Raw genomic sequence first — 23,906 nt, 5'->3', positions numbered from 1 at the left:
CTTAGCAGTAGCCTTGCTGGGCTCCATCTCATTCATTACTATACCACTGGGTGGGGATGAATGGGGTGAGGGTGAGGGCTCTGCTCACCTGCTCTTCCTTCATGAAAGAAAAGTCCTCTAGCACATCTGCTTGTGTTGTTTCTCTAAGGAAACCTGTGGTTCCTTTTCACTCTTCCTTAGTAACTTCTTTGCATTAATGTAGAGGAACGGGGGCCCTGCTCCCTCTGGTCTGTTCCTTTGGGAACCAGTAAACATTACTCTGTGTTGTAAGGCTTGCCCTGATCAGCACACACTTCTGAGATAGGATTTGTCACATCTCTGTTCGGTCTGTTTGCATGCCTGTTTCCCTCCTCCCCACACCCACTGGGACAGTAGGCCTTAAAGCAGAAGGGACTCCACCGCACGCACAAAGCTCCAAGTCCCTTTACAGCATCTGGCATGTGGCAGGATGTTCAGTAAAATGCTTGGGAGGTGAAATGGGGCTACACAGTTTAGAGGAGAGCAAACCAAGTGGAGCGAGGATACTTGGGAATCGGTTTCAGCCCCGAAGCTTGCTGTGTCTATGACCTTGAGCCATCATTGAACTCCATTTGTCTCCTCCATAATCTGAGCTACCAACCACTTCACTCACCTGGACACAGGACTTTCAGCTAACATGACTACCCCTGTTTTTAAAACATGGAACCATTTCCAGGTCCTTCAACTCATTATGCCCTAGCCACAGCCACTCCTCCCCTCTAGCTCCTCCGGACCTCTTTCTTTGTGGCAACCAAAGGACATATGCACCTCCTGAATTCTCTGGAAGCCTTCTGGATAATAAGACTGGCATCTCTACCAATTGGTTACTGCACTTAGATCCCACATGTTGATAAAGATAATGATTGCCACCCCTGTCTGCTCTGCTATTGTGTTGGGGTGACACCAGATAATACAATCCACAGGAAAACCATGCAAAGTATGAAAGCTTATATGCCTGTATGTCTACCTGTAATTTCCTAGAAGGAATCAGCACCAAGAGGAAGAGATGGGGCCATTTTCATAGTACTAATTCACCTCTTTCTAGAAGGACATGGAAAGACTTGGTAAGGAGGAATTGAAAAGCCTGCAAGCTAACTGAACAGAGCCAGTCAGAAGACAGCCAGACCCTAGGCAAAAGGGAGAGTTTCTCACAGCCCATCCTTAAAAGAGACTTGGTAAAGCTATAGCAGCCTGTGGCCTGCAATTCACTTTGAAGCCTTTTTAAGCACACACATCTTCCTTGTGCTCTTCATGCTCAGCCCTATCGCTCACCATTAGAAGCCCATTTTCCTCTGCTGTTAGCATTGTAGGTATCCCCCCAGGTAGGGCAGTAGCAATCTGGAAGTGAGAGCAGGGGGAGATGTGTAGGCTCACTGGATGACGGTTTGCACAGTCTGGTATTATGGAAAATTGGATGCGCTAATGAACCTGAGATACATCAGGGCTTTCTGAAGGCAGGATGGTCTCTGTCAACAGACCAATTAGCACACAATTATTTTCCCCTTCTGAGAGCTTATCTAAGGCACTTTTTGAAATGTGTGTGCCTGAGTGAACTGCACTTTCTGTTACCTCTATGGACCCTTTTAATAATCTCCCAGAGCTGCCTGCCCCTGTACAGAGAAAGCTACAAGACTGTGTTGACTTGCCCTTCAGAAACAGGGGCTTTCACTACATGGGTAGAAGCAGGGCTATATATCAGCCTGTACTGTTTACCCAGGTCAGTGCCTGACAGTGTCTGCATGAGACCCTTCCCAGGCACCTTTCTCCTTCCTATCTCATTACCTATCCAGGGAGGAGAGAGACGGTGTCAGAACAGGTAGAAATAAAAATAATTATGACTCTGGTATCTAATGAAGTCTGAGCAATCCTTCCTGGTGAAGATCTAGCTTGCCGCTCTCCCCTCTATCAGGACATGGGTACAATACCAGGGTATTTCCTCTTCATTCTTATCCTGCATCGCAATCAACAAAGGGGAGCTCCTCTTCCCAGTGACCTTCCTGACTGATTGTCTTCTCGTGGAACTGACATTTGGACAAGCAGAGAGAGAAAAAAATGACAAGATTACAGCAAGCCTCAGTATGGAGAAATGATGGTGGGAAGTTGATGGACGAGTGCTGGGTGGAAAAAGACTTGGGAGTCAGAGAAAGAACGGCAATGCCTCTATTGTGGCTCTTCCCTGACCTGCCCTTCCCTGCACACAACTTGTTATCTCATTCTCTGCCTGAAGCTAGTTGGTGGGTCATCAACTCAGGAGTGGGTAGATGAAAAATCCAGAATAACACTTAGCAGTATTTTGGCTTGAGGTAAGAACAAGCTAGTTTCTCAATACTGTAGCATACCACCTTTTATCTGCCATTCAGCCCAGCCCATTCTCACAGGTTCCACTAAATTGTGCTAGTTCTCGGTCACGGCTCTTCTTATGGGGAGTATTACAAAAAGAGGAGACTTGGCCTTGACGTAAGCCTGGCTCTGTCTTCCCAGTCTAGTCTGATCACTAGCCAACCACTCGCTCAGTAGGAAGTATTCAGTACATAGTGTCCACATGGGAAGAGAGGCCAGTCCAAGAAGATCCGTAAGAACACTGGAATTCTAGAAACATACTTCTATCAGTTTACAAATGCCATACAGGCAGGAACTGTCACATTCATCTGTGAGTTGATACTAACTGAATAAAGCAATGTAAGACTATATTGAATTCATCCTGGCCCCCTGGGATATAATATATATGATAAGGAGTTGGTCATTTAACTTACCTAGACCTTGTTTTCTTAATCTCTTATAGAAAGATAATGAATGAAAAATTGAGAACATGACAGCTCCTGGGTGTTTGAGGAGAAGGTTTATTGTAGATATGAGGAAAAAAAAAACAGCTAATGGCATCTGGAAGAGCCCAGATTGAACCAGACCAGCAGACTAAACGAGGCCATGGGGAGGGAGAGCAAGGGAAAGAAAGAAAGGGGATGGGGGAAGCTGAGGACCAAGAGGTCATGAGCAACCCAGGAGAACAAGAGGCCAAGGAAGTGCATGGACCAAGAGGGTGCATAACCAAAGTGGCTGAATTACATAGAGGGAGGGGTTTAGGCTAGAGGGCGGGGTGAGAAGTGCTGGGAGGAGCCACAGGTACTGAGTGAGACTCGGGAGACCTAACAGATAGCAATACTAACTTCCAATCATTACATTTTCCCCCAGTACTAGCCTTCTGAGGAGGGCAAATCGCTAGCATTTTAGGTGAACTGATCTCTTCAGAATACTGTCTAGAAAGTGATTGAATCCCTTGAATCCCTACTCACTTTTCAGTGCTATTTTAAGCTCTCAGAATCAGCCCTGACGCCTTGCCCAGGGTTTGTGGTATCACCTCATCTCCCACTTGACAACTTTATTCTTGATTCATTTTCTAAGCCGAGGTAAACAGGAGTCCCTCTGTGATGTCCCCTGCATTTGGGGTTCCTTTAGGAGTCAGGCTTGTACCTATATACTTTGGAGTATGTGCTATAGATACCAATGTTTTTCCTTTTGAGATTTTCTTCTTAAAATATATTTCTCATAACTCCTTTACCGCCTACTTCCTACTTATCTTTAAAGACAACCCAACTATCAGTGGTATTTCCTCTGTTCTTTTTGTTTTACCTCTGCCTAGGGATGTGCTTCCTGTGATGTATTCTTTGGTCACAATTCGGATGTCTATCAGTCATTTGTAATCTACCTGCCTCCTTGAATGACTCATTATATAGCTCATATATCATTGTGCCTATCTCCCTGAAAAGACTAGAACACATTACTCATACATTCTCAGGTTCACCGCTTACTTACGATATTTCAGACTCTGCGCTAGCCACTATTGACATCATGGCAAGCAAAATAAATAGGAGCTTACCTCTGTTGAGACTCTAGCATGGGAACCAGGTGAGGATCAAATACTCACAGGAAAGGATGTAGAACTGCAGCTCATGTGCCTGCTGCAAAGCACAGGTGCCTGGAGCTACAAGAAAAGGTCAGAAGTGCCAGGAAGAACCCCGGAAGAACTCCAGAAAGGCACTCTATGAATGTTTGATGAATTGTGTGGAATTGAGCAGGGGCTGCTCAATAAATACTCCTTGATTGGTTGATTGATTGTTGGCAAGGACTTTGGAGCTCCTAAGAAGAAAGGGCCTCAGGTCCCCATCATTCTTATTACATAATTATTTCAGTGAATTTCAAGTCTCCCATTTTTCATCTTATACTTTAAACATCAGAGAAAACTGATGGGCCAACTTTATAATATTTTAAAATATGGTGTTTGGAATATTACGTGGCTGTAAGAGTTTATGTATATTTAATATACTAACTAAAATATGCAGTAATCCCATAGCTGATTTTCTCTAAGGACATCTCGGCGCTGAGGTAGACTGAAATGTTTAATACTAATAATAATACTCCTAACTACTCATATTTCTCTAGTGCTTTTCATAGTTAGGATCTCCAAAACCTGTAAGTACCCCATCAAGTGGACGCAGCTGGCTCACTCACAGGCTAACAGGGACCATCTCTGGCCCTTTGCCTCCTTCAAGTTGGTGTCTGCCAACTTGAAGGTCTCCCTCCATATTCAGCTTCCTGGTTATACATTTTGTTTACTCCCCTCTGAAAGGCTCTCTCAGTCACATGTAACTTCTGCCACCAACCACACAGAAATGATGTTCACTGACCCAGAACACGCAAACTAAGTCACTTTGCATTCCCAGTGTAGACAAATGCAGTTCTTTGCTCAGAGAAAGGACAGAGAGTCTCCAAGTGGATGGCTAGAAGGAAAGGGCAAAGAGAAACCTTCCTCTTGTTTTCTGCGTCTATAGCTTATCTCTTTTTCTCTAGGTCACAGAGACCAGGACTGGGCCACTGGGCTGCAGCAACTATGACAATCTGGACTCGGTCAGCTCTGTCCTGGTTCAGAGTCCAGAGAACAAAGTTCAGTTACTGGGTAAGGAGCTGTGTGGTGGTTTCATACTGTTCAGGCCTGGTGGAAAACCTGAATCCCTGAAGAGAAAGGAAAGATTTGATTTTCTCATTTGAATATGTTATCGGGGGTCAGGGTCTGGGATCGGTGTGTCCAGGATCTTGGTCTCTTGTTTATGGTACTGAAATAAGGACTCATGTTTTACAAAAATGAGCAAAGTAACTTTATTCAAAGCAAATCAACAGTACAGATCAGAAATGACCAGAACTGGCAGCAGGCTACTAAGTGAAGGTGCTCAAGGACCCAGATTATTGTGTGGGCCTTCCTTTTATGGTGTTCAAGAGAAGGAGGAGCTGGTTACTAGGGGCATGGTTTGGATGGTTCTATACTTTGATATATAGATTCAGTTCCTTAACCATTTTTTTCTACTGTGAATGTTCCTTCCCATAATGCATGTCATTTTAACCAGATGTGTGCCAATTATGCATAGGCATAGGATGGTAAGTAATGGATTCTCCCTAAAAGTTCACTTGGGGACCCAGTTTTACCTTACTGAACATATGCTCAAGCCCAGTCTAGGCCACATTGTTCCCGCCACTTCATACCCAAACATAGTGAACCACAATTGAATAGAATGCAACTTTGATAATTGTCAAGAGGAAGAGAATGTGCTCCATTGTTCAGGGCAGGGTGTGCAGGCAGCTCTTTGCAGGTGAGGGTTCTATGGTGCTAACGCTTTCCAGGTGCATTGCTTACCTGCCTCAGCTAAGTCCTTAAGACAAGAATCTTCACAAATCTTAGGACCTGTGTATAGCAAATTTCCATCAGGGTTTTTTTTTGGGGGGGGGGACTTCTGAGGATTTGCCCTACACCCATAACACTTGACACCTAAATACTTCCATTGTGTTCCTCTTCAAAACCTGTATTATTATCCTGTAGGGATCAGACACACAGCCTTGTAAACCCAGGACTCAGCCAGTGATTGCTTTGGTTACCAAAGGCACACTAAGGAACGAGTGGCCTTCACATAGTAATTGTGGGTTCACTAATAGGGCTCACCCTGGCTCAAACTTTGGATCTACTGATCTGCAACCACAACAGAAGAGGGGCTCTTGCTTTCCATTCCCCAGTCTGGTTTTCCATGAGAACTTCAAAGCCAGGAGCAGCATTCAAGAGGAATGACCAGGAACATTTGGACTGGAGACAGAATGGACGAAGCGTAGAAAGAAAAAGAAAAAAGCCACTGTTGTAGTCACAAAGAATGGGGGATAAGTAGACATAATTAATCCCATCTGTTCCTCAAATGTTTTAAAGGAAGAGCTATGCAAACTGATTCAGTAGAAAAGTCCGTTTTTTTTCTAAGACACTGACTTGGCCTCTGTTTAAGATATTACTATCCCAGCATCAGAAAATCAATAGCCCTCACCCAGGATCTACGATTACAAATTTCAAGCAATCTGAGCCAGAGGCAACCAACATTGCTTTAGGAATTAACAAATATACAGTAAGAGAAGTAAAAAAAAAAAAAAAAAAAAAAAACCCTACTAATAGATACTCAATACAATTAATATCTCTCTTTTCCTATGTCCCTATACAAGCTGGATTTGTGTCTGGAAATTAGCAGTGAGTGAAGTTCAAAATGTCTGGTGGTTCATTTGGAATAGTTTATGCCATTTAATTTTATAGCCCATCACTCACGCAGACATTGCTCAGGGCACTTACTTTATAGCAATGGGAAATGTTCTGGTGAAGAGGAGGGAGGCAATGGGAGAGGGAAAGAGACCACTTGAAGAGAATAAGTGTTGAAAGGAGGCATGTGGATGCGGTGTGTGCTTTGAGGAGGGACTTTCAAGTGCCATGGTGGACACAGAATCAAGAAAGGGAAATTTAGGAGCCAGTAAGAGTAGGAGGTAGACCTCAAGTGAGAACAGAAACTATCCAAGCTGCTGACAACTCTAAGGGGTAGAGTGAGGTCGGCTGAGCCTGGGACACATCCTGTGAGCTCTTTGATTTTTCTGCCAAGGACAAAGTCATGGATGTGGAAATGAAAAGCCTACATTTGAGGAAAGAGGATCCTCACATTCGGGGGTCCGATGCCTCACTCTCCTGGCAGAAGGTCTAACAAAATCCCTACTGGAAGAGCCCCTGAAGATCTGAGCCACACTCAATCCATCCATACTCCCTATCCATCTCTCTTCCATCCTTTGTTAGTTTCCAACAGCCATCTTCAGCCATCTTACCTGTGGCTTAAAGCCAGTGCCTCTCCAGGCCTGATGGTCTGATGCATCTTGAGGCCCAGTGTATCATCCTACATTCACATTTTCTTAAGAATTAAGTTAGCTGGGCAGTGGTGGCACACGTCTCTAATCCCAGCACTCAGGAGGCAATGGCAGGTGGATTTCTGCCAGCCTGGACTACAGAGCAAGTTCTAAGACAGCCAGGACTACACAGAAAAACCCTGTCTCAAAAAGCAACAAAAACAAAATCAACAACAACAACCAAAAAAACAAGTCTTAAACTATACTGAGGCAGGCAACCATTCCCAAGTATGTAGTACCACCTGGTGAAATAAGGGTGGTGAGTGCCACCAGGGCTGTGACTTGAGTGGGTCACTGTGGCCTTTGGCTTTTATTTTCCCATTAAAAAAAAAATCTCAATATGAATTAGGCGTGGTGACACACACTGATAATCCCAGCACTTGGTGGAGCAGAGGCAGGAGGATCAGAATCCATCATCAACAACATGAGGAATGTGAACCCAGCTTGTTTTAGCAAACAAAATAAAACAGAATCACCACCTCTGGGATGGAGATGACCCTGAGAGTCACTACCAACTATATCTAGAAAATACTTGATTTAGTACCTGGTCACTATAAACCTGTAGTGCCTATCCCTAGCTCATAACCAGAACATTTTCAGCTATCCAGGCTGGAATGGGAGGCCCAGGAAGGATAGCATTTAGTAAATGTCCGAGCATGCCTACTGCCAACTTCAGTGAAACTATAAGAAGGATGGCTAGTGGAGGCAGAGCAAGCTCATCAAGCCTTGCTGCCTCCCCTGGGAGGGCCTTAAACTCTTATTTTATCTGAAACACCTTCCTGTTTCTCTCCTAGAAATGCTGATGTGTAGCCAGTAAGCCCGTTCTTATGATATACACGCTCTCTCAATTTGGCTGATGTGAGGAGTTTGGCTAAGCCTTGGGCTTTGATGCTCCTCATCTGCATATTCAGATCCTCCCCCATCTGTCAGGAGGGCTAGGAAAGCCCTCTCTCCCAACCAGCTCAGCAGGATGAGACCCTGGGGTGACCATTCTCAGGCCCAGTCAGCAAAACCCCGTTTGGATTCCTGTAGCCTTGGGTGTGAGAAGCTGAGACCCGCTGGTTCTGCTCGGTAATTCTTCCATGCATCCTTTCCCCAGGCCTGCAGGTGCTGCTCCCTGAACACCTGCGGGAGCGTTTTGTGGCTGCAGCCCTTAGCTACATCACATGCAGCTCTGAGGGGGAGCTTGTCTGCAGGGAGAATGACTGCTGGTGCAAGTGCAGCCCCACTTTCCCAGAGTGCAACTGTCCTGATGCTGACATCCAGGCCATGGAGGACAGCTTGCTGCAGATCCAAGACTCCTGGACCACTCACAACAGGCAGTTTGAAGAGTCAGGTAAGCAAGACCACTAGCCTAGGTCCCTCCCCCTCCCACACACACTGAAAAGTAGAGGCTGTGAGGGGCCTGAACATGAGAAATCTGACTTGGATCCCAACTTACTTTTTTTGAACTTCGAAGGAAAGAATAATTGTATGGTCACCAAGAGTCTTAAGTAGTGTGTTTTTCTTCATGCAAATAATCACAGTGCCTAACTTAGATGTATGTGTTAAGGACTTAATAAGCTGAGATAAATATCATTGAGAACATAAATATCATTGTCTGTCCTGCTGGCTACTGATTTCATGCTGTCTAGCATAATGCTTGCACATGATGAATATTTGCTGAATATATGAAGTGTATATAGAATGGTCTAGTTGGTACCCAGTGGAAACCAAACCAACTGTTGTTTGTTGCTGACATAGCTAATTATCAATGCCATCGTAAGTCCAAGAGTCTGAGGGGTTAGTTTTGCCTCTTGCCCTATACTAACCAACTTTCCCTCCTTGGCTTAAACCATGCAGTTCCTCAATGCTATGATATCCTCATCTTTAAAAGAGTGTCATAGCAACAGGTTGGCGCAAGGAGCTATTAAAAAAAATCAAGCTCCAGCCCCTAACCCCATGCTTTGGGCTAGCAGTAGTACGATATGTTTTATAATACAACTTTAGTTTTTACCACTATGAGATACTACAGGTGAATAAATGAGAATGTCACAGACCTTTGCCAGGAGATTAGGGGGTGGCAGGTCCCAAGGCAAAGCAGAGAAGAAGGACTTGGGCATGAGTTCAGAAAGCATACCATACCCAAGACATTCAAAAGAACTCTTACTTGGAGCGTGGAAGCACTCATGGTGTTGCTTCTATATTAGCTACATGGTAGAATGCCTGTGTGACCAGGAGCCCAGGAGAGCAAGAGAATCAGAGAGAAGGCTGTGGAGGGAGAGGTGAGGCTCAGGGACTACACGTTTCTAAGATTTCTGAGCTGGGTACAGTGCCTTCTCTGTGCCCCCATTTGCCCATCACTGAGCCTGTTTACCTCTTTCACTGGAGAGTGCTGGTATTGTGGAAGAAATTTGGTCACAGAGAGACAGAAAGGGAGTGGATCAGGACAGGAGGGGGGCGGGGAGGAGATGAACTAGGAGGAGTAGATGCGGGAAACAGTAATCAGGATATGTTATGAGAGAAAAGAAAGATTGTTCCATGAGTAAGTTACCTGGAGAAGAAAAAGAAAGAGACACATCCCAAGGCTATCAGTAAAAGCAGGACTTCTAGGCATTTGAGGGGTGACAGATCAGTTTTGAAAAATCGAAGATTTAGTGGAATAAGAACAACAACAAAACCTCAGAAGCGGGGACTGGGAAGATGGCTCAGTGGTTAAGAGCATGTTTTGCTCTTCCAGGGGACCTAAATTTGGCTCCTTGCAACCATGCTGGGTCATTCACAACCACCTCTGATTATAGCTCTAGGAGATCTGCACCTTCTTCTGGTCTCTGTGGGCACCTACACACATAGCACGCACGCGCGCGCGCGCGCACGCGCACACACACACACACACACACACACACACACACCACGAGTAAAAATCTAAAAATGAATGAATTATAAAAAAAGAATCCTGCAGCTACATTTTATGATATGTTAATTTCCAATAAAGCCATATGTAATTTAAAAAGCAAGTACAACGGATGGGATGTGAGGTCTCTTTCTTATGCAGTGACTGTGAGGGGCCCCAGGGACTAAGGAACCAGCGATCTGTATTCCCAGGAATCTACATAGCTTCTGCTCAGATCCTGTATTTTTGCCCACAGAAGAATTCCAGGCCCTGCTGAAGAGGCTACCCAGTGACCGATTCCTGAACTCCACAGCCATCTCCCAGTACTGGATCATGGACACGAACATCCAGCACCGCTACCAGCAACTGGGGGGCAGCTTGAAAGTCCTGTTAAAGAAGATGCACCGGATAGTCCGCCGCCTCTTCAATCTCTGCAAGCGCTGCCACCGGCAGCCTCGTTTCCGCCTCCCCAAGGAAAGGTGAGCATTCAGGGTTCAGATCCGGAGCCTAGCACTTCCTGGCCATAGCTGCTGAGGCCAAGAACACTATGGCTGACATGGAAGAATAGAAAGTGGTGACACATTCAGTCACTCTGCTTCTGTGACCTTGGCCTCTTTACTTGTCCTTTTCGATCATCAATTGTGTATGAAGCAGTAAAGGAGCCCTGTGTTGCTTTTATGCAAATTAGAGTAGATTCAAATACTATTCTAGTAACACCAGATTTCTCACTTGCTCTTTTCCAGTTTTCTAAGTCTTCTAGTGAGGAAAAAGGTTGAGTTCAAGCACATATACAAATTGCCAATGATGGGAAATAAACACCCTAGATTGTTTCAAACAAGTGACTCTCATCACTTGTCTGACTCACGGGAGGGAAGAAAGCTGAGGCCTAGACTCTCTTAATGGGTGGGAGTGTACTGTGATAGGAATCCACTTATTTATTCACTCATTCATACATGCATCCATTAAAATTGTATTATGCCTATATTCCATGCCCTGCCATTTAGCTATAGAGGACACCATTGGCGAGGAGAGATTTAGCAAACATGTAAAGACATAAAAAATTTAAAATCCTGACTGTATTACCCACTGAAACTAATGGGGGCAGAACACCAATCAAAAGAACATATATTAAAAAAAAAAAGAACAAAAACATAAAAAAGGATAGTTCCCAAGAGGCTGAGGCTAGAGAGAAAAACCTCCTAAGAAAAGGAAGTCCTGGACAGCTTGTGCAGGAAAAGACAGGAAAGCCTGGACTGTGTAGGTGAGACAAATACCCTGAGAAGTGTAGCTGCCCTCCCAGCAGCCCAGCCACGTCACTAACTGGGCCTCAGGGAAGGCAGGAAGCAGGAGTGGAGAAGACAGACCAGCAGGGCTAGTAAGATGGTGCATTTTATTTAGCAACTAATTAAGTGCCATCATGAACGAGAAACAAGCTCGCTCCCTGAGAATATATTAGTGGACAGCCCAGGACCCCTGTTCCCACTGCCCTTCCAGGGAAGCTGGCTATCAATAAGGGCTCCATAAAGCTTGAAAGAAATTTAGCCTGGCTGTTTCCAGGACAAGCCTGATGTCAAATCTCTCTGGTTGGTCCACTAGATAGAGTTCCAGGTTTAACTCAGTTGGTCCAAAGTGGAGCACCAGGGTTTTCACTACTGAGCCAGCTTGTGGCTTTGATCTTTTTATTGCCTCCCGCAGCCCCCATCTACTAGTCAGTTCCCTGGGACTCTTAGGGAGGACAGTGGCCCACAGTTACCTTTGACTCTCACTCCTTTGTTTGATCTCTTCAAGATCCCTGTCTTTCTGGTGGAACCGAATCCAATCCCTTCTCTACTGTGGAGAAAGCACCCTTTCGGGGACCTTCCTAGAACAGAGCCACAGCTGCACCTGTCCCTATGACCAATCTTCCTGCCAGGGCCCCATCCCATGTGCCTTGGGTGAAGGGTCTGCATGTGCCCACTGTGCTTCAGACAATAGTACGCGCTGTGGGAGCTGTAACCCTGGCTATGTGCTGGCCCAGGGACTGTGCCGGCCAGAGGTAGCTGAGTCCCTGGAGAACTTTCTAGGGTTAGAGACAGACCTGCAGGACTTGGAGCTGAAGTACCTGCTGCAGAAGCGAGACAGCCGCATTGAGGTGCACTCGATCTTTATCAGCAATGACATGCGTCTGGGCAGCTGGTTTGACCCTTCCTGGAGGAAGCGGATGCTGCTCACTCTGAAGAGCAACAAGTACAAGCCTGGACTGGTGCACGTGATGTTGGCCTTGTCCTTGCAGATCTGCCTCACTAAGAACAGCACCCTGGAGCCTGTCATGGCCATCTACGTTAACCCCTTCGGGGGCAGCCACTCTGAGAGCTGGTTCATGCCTGTAAATGAGGGCAACTTTCCTGACTGGGAAAGGACTAACGTGGATGCAGCTGCCCAGTGCCAAAACTGGACTATCACTTTGGGGAACAGATGGAAGACTTTTTTTGAGACAGTCCATGTTTACCTAAGGAGCCGAATCAAATCCCTGGATGACAGCTCCAACGAGACAATCTACTATGAGCCCCTGGAGATGACTGATCCCTCCAAGAATTTGGGCTACATGAAAATCAACACCTTGCAGGTCTTTGGCTACAGCCTGCCCTTTGATCCGGATGCTATCCGAGACTTAATTCTACAGTTGGACTACCCATATACTCAAGGTTCCCAGGACTCTGCACTCTTACAACTCATTGAACTCAGAGACCGGGTGAACCAACTCTCTCCACCTGGCAAAGTCCGGCTTGACCTTTTCTCCTGCTTGCTCCGGCACAGGCTCAAGCTGGCCAACAACGAGGTGGGCAGGATCCAATCCTCCCTGAGAGCTTTCAATTCCAAGCTGCCAAATCCTGTGGAGTACGAGACAGGCAAACTCTGTAGCTAATGGGGGAACTACCCCAGCGCTGGTCAGAGAGTTGATCCACACATTCAGGGTGCAAAGATAATCGGAGCCCTCACCTCAGTGCCAACAGGATGCTTCTCTGAGACTTTCAGCACCTGGGAGATGGGAGCTCAAGGCTTGGACTGAAGCAGGCGAGAGACAATGAATCAGCCACTGCACATGTGCACAAAGTGCATACAACCCCACCCCCCTGCCCCCGCCCCCACTCACAGGGAGGCCACAGCTCAGCAGCCTCAGATCTGTAAAGTTGGTGCTCTCAAAAATGAATGCATCTGAAGAAGAGGCAAGGAAGAGATAACGAACCAGCTACATCAGGAAAGAAAGGAGTGAAAATGCTTCGAAGTGATTCTTGTCATCCGGGATAGCATGAGGGGACACACGTGGGAGGGGCGGGAGACCTCCCCTCTGTGGAGTCACTTTTGTATTCTTTTTAACCAGATTTCTTAAAATGTCGTTGTCGTGTGACTCCCTGCATCAGTTCTTAACTTTTTGTACACTGCCTCCCTGCCTCCTGGAGGCCAGGGGCTGACGGCTTCTGGTGCCACTTCCTGAGAAAGTGTGCGCAGTGCTATAGTGGAGGAGCCAACAGGAAGGGCAGGCCACAGCCTCCTTTGCTCACTCCTCACTTCCCCCTCCCGCCAGACCCCTCACCTCCTTGGCCTCCCCAGTTTCCGAGTTTTGACTTGTTCCAAGAGCCCCTCCCAGCTCATCCGGAGCCCTCTTCCCACAGCACTTGTCTGTCCAAGGAAGCAGTTTTGTCAAGTTAGAGACAATGTATATGGAAATGTTCTTTTCTAAAAAACAACAAAACAAAAAATATTTATTTTGTGATTGTTTTTTCTTGTCAATCTGCTCCAGTCATATGAATCTCTGAGTAAAATTTTACTTGATTTAATGCATTTTAAAGACCCTTTTTAGTGGAAAAATGAGAGAGAAATGAGAAATATAGTTCCTTGGGTTGTCTGAATGTTTATCATCATCATCATCATCATCATCATCATCATCATCATCATCCTGTGTCTGAGAAAAGTGTCCGCAGATCATGTACATTGATTCGGTAGGCTAGTTCATTAGTGTATGTATGCGTTAATTTGTGCCTGTGTTAACTCAGGTATAAAGTGTGTGTGTGTGTGTGTGTGTGTGTGTGTGTGTGTGTGTGAGAGAGAGAGAGAGAGAGAGAGAGAGAGAGAGAGAGAGAGAGAGAGAGAGAGAAGGATGAGGAAGAAAGAAACATTAAATGGAAATGGAGCAGAGCTCTTAGAGTCAGCACAGGCCCTGCACCAGAATATCCCATCATCATGTTATCGTGTCAGAGGACTGGAAGGTCTTACTCACCAGAAGCTGCAGTATTACTCCCAAAACCTGCTGAGAGGGGCTCTGTTGTCAGTGCTCCTATGGGCAGCAGGAGACTCTCCCATGTTCTACATATTATGGTCTGGGATCACCCTTTAAGGAAGATACAAATGTGACATTGGTCTCCTCTAGTCTGTCTGCCACTTCCCCAACCTACACATACTAGACAGACAAGACATGCTTTTCAGCTTAGTGCCCCTCACCTCAGTGAGGGATCACTTAACAGCATATAATATAGACAACCACTTCTCTGTCCACATGCTTAGTGTTCTAAGTGCAATATGTAAGTATGACAGCCCAATTTTTACTCAGAGCAACTCACAGAAATACTAAATATCTCAATCTGTAGCTGTGGTACATCTTGGTTCGTAGAGAATGAAATGGGAGGCAATGATAGAATGGCCCCATCTACCCAAGAGTCTTTTATGTTAATTGTTGCATATAGAAGAATTTGATGTTACATTTAATCAATTACTACAACAACAACAAATCCATGGCAGGTAAGTGCCCCCTGTTACTTCTTCACAACCTCCCTGAAGGCTTTAAATTCAGCGTGCTGGGAGGATTGAGGGTGCAGACAGCTATAGGCGAGCTAGTCCTAGTTCAAACCATTGCTTGATAAGTGGGGTTTATACCAAGCTTCTCGGCTGTAGGAAATAGAAGGAACAGATGATATCTTCATCAATGAGAGAGCTGAGAAGTATCAGAGGAGGGTGCTCTGGGTAAGAAGAGGGTTGCAAATGTCAGGAAGACTTTGATATATGCTGAAGATGGGCTTTGAGAAGTGTAAGGCAGACAGTGGAGTCTGCTTTTAGCACTCCAAATGATCCTGTCTACATGCTGTAGGAGTGGGTGGACAGAAACTTCCACTCATAAATTACGGGCACACTTTTTATGTGGCAAATTGTCAGGCGCTGTGCAGAGCAAAACTCAGAGTGGGAAGAGAGAAATTGGGAATCTACTGTGCATCAAGTTAGCAGTGTGGAGCCCTAACAGTGGGACATGATTGCCTCTGTAGGAAGTGAATCAGCACACAGAGATATAGGTTCTCCTTGCATCAATCCCACCATTGTGCTGAGGGCTAGGTAACCTCAGCTCTATGCCTCTGAATCAGAGATCAAAATGGGCTACATTGTTGCTAGGAAGGATGTTCTGATTTGAGAGAGGGAGGACATCTGGGGAATCTCTAAGAAGTCTGATACTGTGAGATGTTATGGTTTTAGGAACATATTTACCTATTACAGAGATTTCATTCCTTGCCTGCTGAAAGCTTTAAACTGTGAAGGTGAGTGTATCAAGTGCTTCTAAAAGTTCTGTATGTGCCTCTTTGATCTCAGGTGCAAGAAACAATGATAGAGTACTGGATGAACACAAAATATAACAGACATTTTAACACTTTACCCAATAATTTGTTTTGGGACTGTGATGGAATGCCGTGGAGTACCTAGTGTGGAAGAGCTTGGGTTAAAGCAGCAGACCAAAGATTTTTCTCCTAGAAGCCAGAAAGAAATAAGGAAGGGCCATAGTTAGTGGCAAGGTTGCTTATGAGCAGTGGTTCTCAACCTGTGGGTCACAGCTCCTTTGGGAGTCACACATCAGACATCCTGCATCTCATATATTTACATTATGATTTGTAACAGTAGCAAATTTACAGTTATGGAACAGCAATGAAATAATTCCATAGTTGGGGGTCACCATACCACAAGGAACTGTATTAATGGGTTGCAACATTTGGAAGGTTGAGAACCACTGTTTATGAGAAAGTTTTAAAGGGTGGAAGCTTAGTTAAATATAGAGTTTTTCATAAAACTAGGCCGTGAAATTCATTAAGAAAGGGATGCCCATGTTGAAGTTTTCACCTGTAAATTCTGTGATAGCCAAACATGTGAGCCACCTATTCTCAGACACATTTGCAAATAAAGGATTGTCATTCGTTAGTACTGGGTTGTCAATGTTGGTGAACTCATTGTGGAATTAGAGCTAAATCACAATTCAGTTACTGCCATGCACTGGGTAATAACAGTCAGGAATTCAAGTCTTAATGGTAACCTCAAAGAACTAATACATCAAATGCTAATCTTCCCTAATGCTGGAGACTAATACCTCTAATACTAAATAATATATTTAATACCTGCTGTTAATAATATAATGCTGTACTCCATAAATGTACTCAGTGATGAACTGCCTAAAACATAAATGAACTCACAATATCACGTATCACATATCGTTCAGATCCTGTCCTTGGCTTCTTTTCAAAAGTATGAAAATAGTGGTTCATGATAAGCAGAGCTGCCTTTCAGGTAGACAGAATAGTTTGCCTCGATGATGTTCTGCCCTAAAGTCTCTAATTTCATCAGGTGGGCTTGTCCTGAATTTTAAGGGAAGTCTTCTTTTGTCATTATGTTCTGCATGGAAGCTAAAATATCCCTTGGGAGAAGTAAGTCTTACAAATTAAGCAATGGAAAGATAGAGGCCTGTGCTCTTGGAATGGGGAGTTTTGTAGACACTAGACAGCCTAATATATTCATTGCGGATATAAAGAGAAAGAGGCTAAGGGAACTGGAGAGAGTAAAGAGCCTGCCTGGTTTGTATCTGTCAGCAGAGCTAGACACAGCTGTCTCGTCTTTCCCTTCTTGGCTTCTCTCTGCCAGTAAATGACATCCAAGACTCAGGGGTGAGGAAGACCCAGTTCAGGACCCGGGAGTGTGGAACTAGACAAAGGAAAACACTATTCCAAGGAGAAGATCCCTAAGAGATGGAAGTACCCCAGCGTTATTCCCCGTTGTTGGGCCTAGAAATAAATAATAGATTTTTATCCCTAGGAAGCACTATGCATGGAGTAGAAATGTTTCCATGAAGGACACAGACAGAGCAATGGCCTTGCTAGTCTCCTAATGGTCATATCAGCTCACTGTGTTTAATCACAATATCTTGCCTCTAATTTCTTGATAGTTATATTATCTGTAAACTATCTAATACAGATTTTTTAAACTTTCATTCTTCTCTCATACATTGTATCCTGACAGCAGTTTTCCCTCCATCTACTTCTCCCATTCTCTGCCCCCCCTCAACTCTCCCTCCTCTAGATCAACTTCTTCTGTTTTCCTTAAAAAAAAAAAAAGCAGGCCTCCCATGAATATCCACCAAACACGGCCTATAAGACACAATAAGACTAGGCACAAACCATCATATCATGGCTGGACATGGCAACCCAGTAGGAGGAAAAGGGTCCCAGGTGCAGGCAAAATAGTCAGAGACTCTCCCACTCCCAGTCTCACAGGAATACAAAGCTACACAACCATATGGTATATACAGAGGACCTAGCTCAAACCCATACACAGTCCGTGTTTGTTGCTTCAGTTTCTGTGAGTCCCTATTAGCCTTGATTATCAATTATATATTTTGAATATCACTAAAGTGTTCTAGTATCTGCATAATATTTTTCTTCTGAAGGCTAGAAGCATTGTTTGCCATTAGAACTATGGACTCGACCTGGGCCATAGCCAAGAAGAGACATGAAGTGGTACCCTAGTACAGGTTGGTTTTAATAAAATAATAATAATAATAAGCACCAAGATTTTTGGGTGTGTCTCATCCATGACACCAAAGCAGGCTGCACTCCTGGGACAGCTTGATTCTCTCTAGATGAGGCATTAGCTATGCAAAGGAAGAAAGATGGGCTGGAAAATCTTGGTAGTCTGTTAGGACTACACATACTTTCTTCTAGCTTTTAATGGTGGTTCTGCCACTTAGTCCTGTGACTACGCTAAGATTTTCGACATCTGTGAGGTTCAGTTTGCTCCCCCTTGGAAGAGGGAGTTGGGTTTTCTGTGTGGGTTCTGAGTTATCCTTCAACAGTGTGAAGAGTGGTGAGCACAGCCAACTGTGGAGCCCATGAGTCAAGTCAACCTGCATTCTCATCTTGGACCCACAGCTTCTTGTTTACAACTCAACTGCCTCATCTCTACTTTCTTTACCTGAACATTCTCCTGCCTTATTTAGGGTTTTTATTGCTGAGAATAGATACCATGACCACAGCAACTCTTTTTTTCTATCATTAAAATTTTTAATTTATTTTACATACCAACCACAGTTTCCCCTCCCCCTTTTCCTCCCATGCCCTCCCAACTCCTCTTTTCTACCCTCTCCCATCCACTGCTAAGAAAGGGTAAGGCCTCCCTTACAAAGCATGTAAGTCAACAAAGCATGGCATATCAAGTTGAGGCAGGACCAAGTTCCTCCACCCTGCATCAAGGCTGAGTGAGGCATCCCACCATAGGGAATAGGTTCCAAAACTCCAGCTCATGCACCGGGGACAGATCCTGGTGCCACTGCTAGGGGACCCACAAACAGACCAAGTTATATAACTGTCACCCACATACTGAGGACCTAGGTTGGTCCCATGCAGGCTCCCTAGGTGGCAGTCTAGAGTCCCTAAGCTTCCATGAGGCTGGGGTCAGCTATCTCTGTGGGTTTCCCCATTATGACCTTTGCTCCCCTTGCTCTCTTCAGCAGGAATCCCAGATCTTGACCCAGAGCTTGTCTGTGGATCTCTGCATCTGCTTTCATCAGTTACTGGATAAAGGTTCTTTGATGACAATTAGGGGAGTCACCAATGTGATTACAGGAGAAGGCCAATTCAGTCACCCTCTCCACTATTGCTAGGAGTCTTAGCTGGAGTCAACCTTGTGGATTCCTGGGAGTTTCCCTGGCACCAGGTTTCTCCATAACCCCATAATGGGCCCCTCTATCAAGATATCTCTTTCATTGTTTTCCCTCTCCATCCTTCCCCCAACTTGGCCACCCCAATCCCTCATGTTCTTGTCCTGATCCCCTCTATCCCACTCCTCGCCCCTAGTTTACCCAGGAGATATCCTCTATTCCCCCTCCCCAGGGTGATCCATGCATCCCTCTCAGGGTCCTCCTTGTTACCTAGCTTCTCTGGACTGACCAGGGCAACACTTATAAAGAAAACATTTAATTGGTGTGGCTCACTTACAGTTTCAGAGGTTCAATCCATTATCATCATGGTGGGGAGCATGGCATCATGCAGGCAGACATGGTGCTGACTACATCTTGGCTTGCAGCGAACAAGAAGTCAGCTGACTGGCTGGGTAGTATCCTGAGCATAGGAAACCTCAAAGCCTGCCCCCACAGTGACACACTTCCTCCAACAAGGCTGCATCCCTTAATTGTGCTACTCCCTTTGGGGGCCATTTTCCTTCAAACCACCACATCTCCCAACATTCTTTTACTCTACACTCTTCAACTTTCAGAATACACATGTCCCCCCAAGTCACCAAAACTCAATCGCAACCATCCTGTCTAGTCTATTCATTACTGACAGGTTCTCCCTGTATTAATACCCGGATATCACGACCCTACAAACATGTTTTTCAGGTTGAGCATGCGGGGAATTGGTATAGGACACTCAGACAAGAGTTGTTCACTTTCCAGTAGAAGTCCAGTGAGAATACAGAAAAAGTAAAAACTAGCCCCTTAAGGAAATACTCATAAAATAGTTGTGATGCCTCTAATAACTACAGAAACAGTGCCCCAGATCACCAGATATTTCACCTGATCCCATTTTAGAAGTCCAAACCAGAAAATACAGTAGCAGAGTACCCACTGAAGTAACCACATTAGTACACTGCCATTCACCAAGGAACACTTAAGTGATTTTCACAGGAGCACCCTCAGGAGTGCAGTGGTGTAAGCTGGGCAGTGGTGGCGCACACCTTTAATCCCGGCACTCAGAAGGCAGAGGCAGGCAGATCTCAGTGAGTTCAAGGCCAGTCTGTCTACAAAGTGAGTTCCAGGACAGCTAGGACTATTACACTATTACCTGTCTCAAAACAAACAAACAAACAAACAAACAAACAAAAACAACCACCACCACCTGAAAATTCCGATTCACAAGATGTGGGCCCCCGACTGCATTTTTACCAAACTCCCAGGGCAATGGTGCTGCTGCTGCTGCTGCTGCTGCTCCAGGAACCACACTTCCAAGGATGCTTTCAGAAAGCGTGTCTCCTTTCCCTGTTGTATTCAGGAATTTAAAACGGAAGCCTCTGGGGAAACACAGGGACTAATAAAAGGATCCATCACTTCTGGCTCTGAGACAGAGAGCTTACAGATGAAAATCTTGGTGCTCTCCTGGCCCTTCATTTCTCCTCCATTTAAGAGCTAGATATCTGACCTATATATACCAACAGGAGACGGAGGGGAGGGGGGAGATGATAAAAAAGAAAGGAAACTTTAATAAATGAAACTTCTCAGGTCTCCAAGCTGACTTGCTTTATGAATGTGTGTTTACAGATAAGCAGCCCCAAGGACTGGCTGAGTCATGGTGACTGAGTAAAGGCCTTTTCTCCAAGCCCATCAGAGCCAATCCGCTGAGGAGGGAGCCAGGGAGTACCCATCACTATGTGGAAACATACATCAGACGAGATGATTAAACTCACACCAGCAGTGTGTGAGCACCCAGAGGCCCCCAGACCTTAGAATGTACCCAGAGCCTTCTACACACCTAATCTAAAATATGAAATGGATTATTCTTACTTTCATTTCTGTCCTTCTCAGCTCCAACTGGCACGATTACCACTCTTGCATCATTAATAGAAACAACGACCAAGATTTATGAAGGGTCATTCTTTCAAGGCTCTCAGAACTTGGAAGAACGAATCAATCAAAATTATTTATTGAGCATTTTCAGCTAGGAGCTGTGGGAAATAAAGCAAACATGGATTTAGTGTGTACACTTCCTTAATTCAAAAGGTCTGCAGATGACTGAGGGAATGAAACTCGGGGAGGTGGGAAGAAACTCACAGCCCCGGAAAGGCCGAAGCTGGATGAACCTTGCTTTCCAGAGTCAGACAGTTCCAGCTGCACCTTGTACAAGGTGTGCAAGGCTGGATGTGTTGTTCATTCTCTTCCAGCCTCAGTTTGTACAGAAATAAAAGAAGGACAATAACTGTGCATTCATAGGATATGGCGATGGCCAGTCGACTGACACGAAACATGATTGACAGACTCACAATACATGCCCAGCATATTTGGGTTGTTTTTATTGGGTTAGATGGTATCTATTATTGGAGGGAAGGAAGGGGGAAGGAAAAAACAAATTGAGAGAAGACTCACGTGACTCACTTACTAAGCAAACTTCTTCCTGGAAGCAAAGAGGGGTTTATTATCTGGGTTTTTACAAAAAGGTCTTTGGGTAATATAATGGAAAAACTCTTCTATTACAGTTTTCAGAAGATACAGATTAGCCATTCAAATGGCTATTTCTTATGTAGACTCTCTATAAAAGCAGAGAATATACTATTACAACATAAATCATCACCAAAATGTCTGTGCCCAGCTAGGTCATGTGGCCCAGGGATATTGTTCTGATGATATAACTTATTTCAATGATGGAGCTTGGAGTTCCTAAGAGAATGGCTAATTAACATGTCCATTAGACTGCCTCCTTCCAATGATGCATCTTAAGTGCACTCTTCGCAAGCACCAAATTGCAGTCAATTCCTGGCTGAATTATTTGATGGGGAACCAGGGTGCAGTTCTGCCATAAGGTTCCTAGATACAAACAGGAGGGAGGCAGAGTTTATATTCCAGTTATAGTGGAAGCATAAGATACAGTAGACAGAAAGGTAGGGAGAAATGTACCAGGCCATGGGGGCAGCATATGCCCTGGAAAATATTCATGAACACAATGAAAAGTCTGCTGAGAATTTACATTCCATGGCTAAGCTCCTGAACCCATATCTTCATTTCATTCTTTTCAAAAGGACAGCTTCATTAACGTGTACCTCATGGAGTTCATCCTCTTGAGGTGTGTGATTTTGTAGTTTTTATTTTAAAAGGTGTGCACAGATCTGTGGTGATATTGTGTTCCCCAAAATATTGTGCACCCTAATAAACTTGTCTGGGGTCAGAGAACAGAACAGCCACTAGATATAGAGGCCAGAAAACGGTGGCACACACGCTTTTAATCCTATCATTTGGGAGGCAGAGATCCATCCGAATCTCTGTGAGTTCAAAGCCACACTGAAAACAGCCAGGCATGGTGACTCACACATTTAATCCCAGGAAGTGATGGCAGAAAGCAGAAAGGTATATAAGGTGTGAGGACCAGGAACTAGAACTGGTTAAGCTTTTAGGCTTTTGAGCAGCAGTTCGGCTGAGATCCATTTGGCTGAGGACTCAGAGGCCTCCAGTTTGAGGGCACAGGAATGGCTGAGAAGTTGGCAAAGTGAGGTTAGCTGTGGCCTGTTCTGTTTCCCTGACCTTTTAGCATTCACCCCAACTACCAAGCTTGTTTTTATTAATAAGACCTTCTAACAATCCATGCTACACAGATCATCAACTAACCTCCAGAACATTTCTATCACCCAAGGAAGAAACTCTGAACACTGCATTGTCTCGCAGTTATTCACATACTATGAGCAAATCAGCTGAGAAGAAAGATTAATTTTGGCTCGAGGTTTAAAAGTTTTCTGTTTATCATGGCAAGGGGGACATGACAGGCCAGAGTAGCTCACCGCATGGTAGCAAAGGAGTTGCCTGCATTCACTGCCTTCCTCCTTTTTTTCCTGGGTATTATTCTACTTCCATAGCTGATAGTGTGACAAATACCCCGACCAAAAGCAGCCTCGAGGGAGAAAAAAATGTGTTTGACTTACAATGTCAGGTCACTGTCCATCTTCGATGGGAGTCAAGGCAGGAACTTTTAAGGCAGGAACTCAAAGCAGACCCACCTGCTATTCCACACAGCATCACCACTCGACCAAGGAACTCAGTTCACAGCTCAAGAAGTGCACGGGGAACCACAGAAGATGTAGCTTGCTTGCTGGAAGCAAATGTTTACCTACCTTTCTTATATAGTTCAGGACCATCTGCCTAGGGAATGGTGCCACCCACAGTCAGACTGGCCCTCCCACATCAATTACAAATCAAGACAATCTCCTTATAGATGGCCTCCCACAGGCCAGTCTGATCTACATAATTCTCTTCCCAGATAATTCTAGGTTGTGTCAAATTGACAGTTAAAGCTCACCAAGACAGGTGGCTTGACTCACAGTTAAGGCTAGTTCTCTCCCCTTCAATTAATATTCCCTGGAAGCTCCCTATAGACATACCCACACTCGAGCTTTACTAATCTAATTTCTTAATTTAACCAAGTTGATCAAGATCAACCAACACACATAAGCAGCCCCTCACTATTCCTGCTCAATCCCAACCCTGGGTAATTAACCTTTAATCTATCATTTACCTGAATGGAATTACCTATTCTGAAAATTTCATGTAAATGGACTCACACAAAATGTTGTCTTTTATGGCTGATTTCTTACAGTTAATGCAGTAATTTCAAGGTTTATCTATGTTGTAACACACACCAGAATGCCACTCCTTTATAAGATCAAATAATAGTCCATTAAATAGTGATAGCAATTTTTGTTTACTCATTCATCAGATTATAGGCATTTAGGTTCG

General features: G+C 44.7%; 1 protein-coding gene across 1 annotated transcript in view; it reads left to right on the top strand.

Moving 5' to 3' along the window:
- Brinp2 (BMP/retinoic acid inducible neural specific 2) overlaps window positions 1-14,021 on the top strand; it is a 101,091-nt gene extending 87,070 nt beyond the window's left edge. The window contains exons 5-8 of the mRNA XM_076547784.1: window positions 4,864-4,969; window positions 8,363-8,599; window positions 10,392-10,614; window positions 11,924-14,021. Of these exons, the coding sequence (XP_076403899.1) occupies window positions 4,864-4,969; window positions 8,363-8,599; window positions 10,392-10,614; window positions 11,924-13,040 (1,683 nt within the window). The 3' untranslated portion in view covers window positions 13,041-14,021. The remainder of the gene's footprint in view (window positions 1-4,863; window positions 4,970-8,362; window positions 8,600-10,391; window positions 10,615-11,923) is intronic.
- Window positions 14,022-23,906: the final 9,885 nt, after the last annotated feature.

The sequence above is a fragment of the Peromyscus maniculatus genome, chromosome 11 (assembly GCF_049852395.1).
Source record: "Peromyscus maniculatus bairdii isolate BWxNUB_F1_BW_parent chromosome 11, HU_Pman_BW_mat_3.1, whole genome shotgun sequence".
NCBI classification, from domain to species: Eukaryota; Metazoa; Chordata; class Mammalia; order Rodentia; family Cricetidae; genus Peromyscus; species Peromyscus maniculatus.
Note: the sequence above shows the minus strand (reverse complement) of the source record. Positions and strands in the feature narration are given on the sequence as shown.